Source organism: Rousettus aegyptiacus, unplaced genomic scaffold (assembly GCF_014176215.1).
Source record: "Rousettus aegyptiacus isolate mRouAeg1 unplaced genomic scaffold, mRouAeg1.p scaffold_m13_p_5, whole genome shotgun sequence".
In the NCBI taxonomy this organism is placed as follows: Eukaryota; Metazoa; Chordata; class Mammalia; order Chiroptera; family Pteropodidae; genus Rousettus; species Rousettus aegyptiacus.
Genome location: NW_023416308.1, coordinates 64,204,188 through 64,211,430, shown reverse-complemented (window position 1 = coordinate 64,211,430; position 7,243 = coordinate 64,204,188). Strand labels below are relative to the sequence as shown.

Here is a 7,243-nt window from a genome sequence, read left to right as displayed (position 1 = left end):
GGAATACCACTTACTGTGGTGGTATAAGATAACATATATGGGCAGAAGTTAGTTCAATCCTTCAGGGAAAAAAAGGCCCAATTTATTTCATCATTTCTTTTGTCTTCTAGTAAATCTAGATTTGTTTAATTCGTGTTCTCGTTTCTTTTCTTATTTTAAAGAAGAGAATTAAGGCTTTCATGATCCTCTCTCTGAAGTCATTTTATAGAACCATCCTTCTTCTCATATTAATTGGCTAAAATAGATTTACGGGCTAAATCTCCCACTCCTGCACTAAGTGACAATTTATTGAAAAGAAAATGGGAGCAATTCTGAATGATGTAGAGCAATTAGGATCAGGACTCAAATGTCATATCCACTTCTAGGAAAATGGATACTTGCAAAAATTTGTATATTGTAGGAACTGGGTGTGGAAGGGGTCGTGAGCCATCAAAATAACGTCTGCTATGAAGCCTCAGGACTCTTTGTGTGCCTCAGTTTTCTGTTTCTGTCATAGAATAGTTTGTCCTGCTTTAGTAAGTATTGCTAAGAGAAAAAAAGTATGGCTATCACTATGTTCACATAACCGCTCAGAAGTTTCTCACCGACCAACCCAGGCCCAGAAATGACCTGTTGCTAATTCTTCCTCAGAAATATGGACTCCAGTATCTTGCAAGTCTTCCAAAAGGACCTCACCTGTTCCATCTGCAGGAACTACTTCATAGATCCTGTCACCATAGACTGTGGGCACAGCTTCTGCAGGCCCTGTTTCTACCTCAGCTGGCAGGACATTTCGCTTCTTGCTTGCTGCTCTGAATGCAAGGGAACAACACTGCAGAAAGATTTTAAAACAAATATTCGTATAAAGAAACTGGTTCTCCTTGCCAGAAAAGCCAGTCTCCAGCAATTCCTCAGCTCTGGGGAAAATGTATGTGGGCCACACCAGGAGCCAAAGCAGATCTTCTGTGAAGATGAAAGGCGCCTGCTCTGTTTGCACTGCTCCAGCTCTCAGGAGCACGAGGCTCACAGACACTGGTCTGCTGAAGGAGCTGCTGAGGAATACCAGGTGAGTGATGCCCCTGAAAAACCACCTCTCTAAAAGGAATATGAAATTCCTGTGGGTCTGTTTCTTTGGGCGTCGGCTTAGTCTATCCAGGTGTCGCTTTCAGAATCTCTGTCCTGAGTTCCTTAGCCTGAAGCTTTCCAGATGTGACAAATATATGATGTAAGCAAGGCCACCCTATGACCCTTTTGTTTTCAAAGGAGCTAATTTACCTCTCATTCTGGGGCCCTTCTCTATACTAGGTCTAAATATTACATTTTCCTCTTCACTGGTGCTCCAATTGATTTGTGGTTCTTTTGCAGGAGAAACTCCTGAAGAAAATGCGCTCTTTATGGGATAAATATTGTGAAAATGACAGAAATCTGAATGTGGAAACTATCACTGTAAGATCTTGGAAGGTTAGTACTGTACTCTTTCGACCTTCAGCGTGAACATGGGGTAGACATATGAGTGACTTAAAATAGGAACTTAATCTGAAACCACAATACTTTTTGAGATTCGATAGGCAAGGATGATCACCAGAGAGAGGGTGTAGGGCTCTTAGTCAGGATTTCTAACTAAACTGCAGATATCTACCATAAGCATGCTAGTTTATTCCCAGGAAAAGCAATACTTATTACTTCTATATCAACAACCACAGAAAGTGGGCCATTCCACAGAACACCATATGTGGAAGGATGGGGTAAATACTGAGTAAAAAAGACATTTGGCAGCCATCAAAAGTTCAGGTGAAGTAAGCACCTGAGTGAGGCAATGTAAGCATCAATACGGATACTGGTAGACAAGTAATGTTTGAAATCAGTTGGAAAATGTTAAGAAGAGAGCAATGTTTCAAATCTAGGGAACCCCTGAAATTAAGTACCTTAAGTAATTAATTTTGAATAATATATAATATATGATGAAAAAAATGGTGGGAGATGAGGCTTTGTATCTTGACAGACACATGTAAACATCCCAAATACAGAAACTAGTATCTAAATAGAAGTTTTCTGAGTACTTTAGAGGAATTTAAAAATAAGTGATTTTCTCATTCTGGATGGTCATCTTTGTCAAGGTGTGATATCTAATATGAATTCGCTCAACAAACATTTCATGAGCACCTAATCTGTGCCAAATATTGACCTAGAAAATGTAGCTGGAATAAGATAGAAAGTATCTTTGCCCTAACAAAACTTACAATCTAAATCAGAGCAGCAAATGGTCAACATGTAAATAAATAAAATACATGATGCTTTAGAGTGTGTTAAGTTCTTTGGGGAATAATAAAGCAGTAAAGAGGAAAGAACTACAGGAACATAGTGCCTAGAGATGAGGGTTTGAGTGTTTAATAGGATGTATCATTAGAGGAGCCTTCAATGAAAAATTCACATTGCAAAGAGACCTGAAGAGAAAGGCAACCATAAGGGTAGGCACAGAAAGAAAATTCTAGGTGGAGAGAACGGCACGTGGAGATATATGGGGGGCATTCGAGAAACCACAAAGATCTGTGATGGCAGGGGAGGACGAGAATCAGTGAATTAGGAGGAGAATGAAAGGAATTAAGGTCGAAATAATAATGGAGTCAGATCGTAAATGAAATCTTATTAGAATAGGATTTAGCTGGATGAAATGCAAGGGGACGAGCATCTCAGTCTGAGGTCACAACATACATAATGGGTTTAAGTACCTTGCCCCAAATCTCAGAAACAGGGCTAAATAACGGATTACAATGCCATCAATGTAAATCTGAAGTTAAAGTTACAGCAAAGCACAGCAGCTCCCCAGGTCTCTTGCTCCTTTACTTGCACAAAGTCTTCAAGAATCTCTTAAGCATGAACTGTGTTGCTTTTTTCACACATATGGGCTGGAAGAAAGAAACCACAAAATTGATTTTATGATTGTCTTGTCAAATACTTTATTATGAATAAAGTAGATGCAATTGGTCAAATAAAAATATTTTAACCTTAATGCAGAAAAGAAGAAAGAAAATTTTTGTGACTTCTGAAAATTGACAAGACTGAGGGTTATAAGTTAAATATAATTAATCTTCATGAGTCAAAGAAGAATCAGTGGACTTAATAGGAAATAGATAAAAGGGTTCATGTTTTGAGTAACTCAATATCATTGCAGAATTATGTGAATTTGAAGAGAGAAGCAATCAGTGCTGAGTATGAGAAGATGCTTCCATTTTTCCATGAGGAGAAGCAACATCATTTAGAGAGGCTGCAAAAGGAGGGCAAGGAGATTTTTCAGCAACTCAAGGAAAGTAAAGCCAGGATGGCTCACAAGAGGGAGCTTTTGAGAGGAATGTATGAAGAGCTGAAGGATATGTGCCATAAACCAGATATCGAGCTGCTCCTGGTAAGAACTGAGACGTGGGGTATCAGGACGTTGGACACCCATGTGCACTGGTATTCCTTCAACTGAAATACACCTCCCTTTTACATCATTTGTTTCCAAAAACCTATTTTTATAAATTCAATTACTTTGATGGGAGTCTCTCCCCGGGACTCTATAGACCAAAGATCTCTCCTACATTATGTATGAGAAATGAAACTTTGTGGAATGGTTAAGATCTTTGAGTTATACTCCCTATCTAAAAATCAATGGTATTTTTGGCTTTGTGAAAATTCACAATATAGTAGGTTGTTTATTGATATTTAGGTTAATTCATCTACATGGCAACATGGGGAGATTTGGGAATCTAGACTTGCATTACTTTTATTTTTGGGTCTACCCACTTTGGAAATAGGAAAGATGCTGAATGTTTAATCAATGTTATGGCAGAGCACAGTAACTCTCCAGGTCTCTTTCTGCTTTACTTGCACAAAGTCTTCAAGAATCGGTCTCTACCAGGACAATATGGTAGACTGGTTTTTTTGTTTGTTTAAAAAGAAATAGATAATGCTTTCTTGGAAGAAATACAGCGGGAAAATAACTTCTAGAACTGTCTCAAAATCTCACACCGGACTTAGTGGAAGAGTCATTTGAAAAAAAAGCACTAAGCCTTTCTATTTTTCTCCTCACAGGGTTTTGGAGACATATTGCACAGGTGAGTGTCTACCTTCATACCATCTGATGCTCTTTCAATATCCACAGATAGCAGGCAGAATCTGCTAAAGTGAAGGCATAACTCATTATGATCTTGGTTCACTTTTTTCCTGGGTCAATTTTCTCCTCCCTCACTCCATGTAGACATCCTTTTTGTTGCCATACTCTAGATTTATTTGGCAGCTTAAAAGGAAAAGTTGCAGAACAAATTAATTAAAAAAAAAAAAAACCTTCCTGATTTCCTTTTAAGTTCTCAAAAGCCTACATGAGAAGTTGTTGCATTTTCTACATGATGCAAAAGTCGAATACTTCAGTGGTGCCACCAGTGGGATCAGGATAAGTGGGGAGAGGAGGTATCCCAGCAGCAAGAAGCCCTGGTCATGTGTTGCTCCTGGATAGAGCAGTTGACAGTTATACCAAATAGATAAAACAGATCCTCTGGGTATGAGAATGAAGTCCCGAGGGCAGCTTGGCTCCAGGTAGCCTCTCTCTTGAGATGTATGCAACAAGCCTGCTAGTCCTCAGAGAACTCCAGCACTTCCAGACTGGGAGCATTTCAGTGGAGCCTGGTGAGGACTGGACCAGGATTTCATTCCTGAATGTTCTCAAGGGCATAAGGGACTAAGGATTTTTAGAAAGTCCTGTGCAAAAAAATTCTAACTCAGACTTATCCATTATACTTGAAAATTCAGAAACTGAAAATAAGAATTATTTGACAAATAATTTTTGATTTCCAAATTTATGGATTGAAAAAATTCTGTTAAAGCGTCTTATAAATAAGAAGTTTTTTTTTTTTAACTTTAGATATGATAACTTCCTCTTTCTTCTTTCAGAAGTGAAATAGTGGAATTGTACATGCCCCAACCTATGAATCCAGAGCTCAGCATGGGGCCCATCCCTGGACTGATTAAAAGGCTCAGCTGCTTCAAAGGTAAGGGCAGGCCCTGCAGCCAGATTTCCATAAGCTATCATGTGTTGTCAGGATCATACAGGTAATCTTTCCTCCTTTATTAAGTGTGTTGCTTATTTTCATACATTAGTGGATTACATGATTGACCTTTTTTAACTGAACATGTCTTTACAGTCACATTTATAATATGAAAAGTGAAAGGTAGTGAAAAACAGAATTATGATCCAGGCTCATAACTAATGAATTACCTAATGGGTAAAAATAATGATGCTGGAAATGAAAAAGTTAATAAATCAAGCAATACTCAGATTTAAGGTTAATTATTCAATGTTACATACAAAATTGTATATTCATTCAGTATATACAATTTTGAAATGTGAAGAGCAGTTTTTTGGCAATATATAGTTTACTGGAGCTTGTTGGGTTTCTTTGTATTTTTTTACAAGGTCATATTTCTATAATGTAAACATTTGAATTGATATGTAAAAGTTGAAAGAAGAAATATTTGTATACACAATAACTAAAATTAAAAACAAAAAACAGTTTACTCATAATCTAAAGAATTACATGTTAAATCTCAAAATACTGGGCAGCCCAGAAAGAGGACAGAGGACCAGAGAGACTGGTGAAGGGTTTTGTGAAATTCATTTTAAGAAACCACTTCTAAAATGGTTGAATAATTGACAGATCTTTACATCCCTTCCAAAATGAGGATGTAATAATTTAGAAACAAGAAATATTCTCATTCTGACTTTTGATAACTGAAGAGAGTTCAGGGCATATTATTCACTGGCCAATTTGCTGTGAAAAGTGAACTCAGATGTCTTCTATTTGACTCTCGGCATTTAAATTGTCAAAAATATGTTCGCTGTCTGTGATTTGTTTGTTCTGCAGAGGTATTGGTCATCTCTGTACTTTATTAGAGGTGACAACCAAAATTGTCCTTGCTGTTGTGACCTCATTGTTCCCGAAAAAGTAACATCTTAAAAGAACCGCTTTTCCCTCAGGCCTTTAAATTCCCTTTATTTACATATGTGCCCACATACGTTTTTTGTTTTCTTTCTGCAGTAAATATTACTTTGGATTGTGACAGCACTAATAGTCATGTCTTCGTGTATGGAGATATGAGAAGCTTAAGCGTTGGATGTGATCCTCAAGAAGCACCGTGTATTGCTCCAAGATCTGAGTGTTTTCTTGCATGGGGTACTCGGACTTTCACCTCTGGTAGATATTACTGGGAGATAGAAGTGGAAGACTCTTGGGATTGGGCTTTTGGAGTCTGTAATGATTATTGGAAAGAGAAGAATAGGAATGTCCAGATAGATGAGGAGAAGGGACTCTTTCTTCTAGGGTGTGCTAAGGAAAGCGTTCACTACAATGTCTTTACCACCTCCCCACTATTAATGCAATATGTGCCAAGGCCCATTGGCCGAATAGGAGTGTTCCTGGATTATGAAGGTAGAACTGTGAGCTTTGTAGATGTTGCTCGAAGTTCCCTTATATGTAGCATCCCTTCTTGCGCCTTTTCTCCCTGTGTCAGGCCTATCTTTTGTTGTAGTCACTTCTGACCAGGCAAATTGGGTATCTGTCCATATGCCAGGGGAATCCCAATATCTAAAAGTCCTTTTCCTTGTGCCTTGTCAAATAAGACAACTATGTTATATTTTATTTTTAGTTTTCTTTTTATGTCATGAATATCCATTTACTGTTTTTATTAAATATAGTGATAATATTAAAAACATATCAATTTGTCCTTTATTCATTTTGGGAAAATCATCACCCATGATGCATGGCATACAATATGTTCTCTGGTTATTGCTTTATTTTCTGAACTGTTATCAGGAAGTAAAATAATAGATGACAGGTGTGGTGTCTGAAAAAAGGTAAAATTCAATACAAGGGAGGGAGCAGGCATCCTCTTCCCAAAAAACATGGTTGTAAAGACCCCCTGGCAATCTAGAAATAATTTTCTACTGTCTCTACCTATCCATCATGTTGCAATTTAATAATCCAGTTTGGAGTAATCTTATTTGAAAACATACGCTGTGCATTTCTTTGTAATTCTTATCACATTTACATATATGCAAGCATTATCAATATCCTTAACTCGACTAGAAATCACAGGATAATCAGGCCAGTACTCTCATCTTCCTTGGAAGCTCTATCTAGAGCTATTTATTCATACCTTATACTATCTACATATTACGTACTGATATTATACCATAATCTTCCATATCTCAATACCACTCCCCTAGTTTCCC

The 7,243-nt window shown here is 37.6% G+C and overlaps 1 protein-coding gene across 1 annotated transcript; it reads left to right on the top strand.

The window, feature by feature from the left end:
* Positions 1 to 634: 634 nt before the first annotated feature.
* On the top strand, positions 635 to 6,550 carry LOC107514950 (tripartite motif-containing protein 51-like). Its single transcript, XM_016153178.2, has 6 exons — positions 635 to 1,045; positions 1,345 to 1,440; positions 3,152 to 3,382; positions 4,051 to 4,073; positions 4,906 to 5,003; positions 6,051 to 6,550. Exons 1-6 carry the CDS (start codon positions 635 to 637, stop codon positions 6,548 to 6,550), a joined length of 1,359 nt encoding a protein of 452 aa, XP_016008664.2.
* Positions 6,551 to 7,243: the final 693 nt, after the last annotated feature.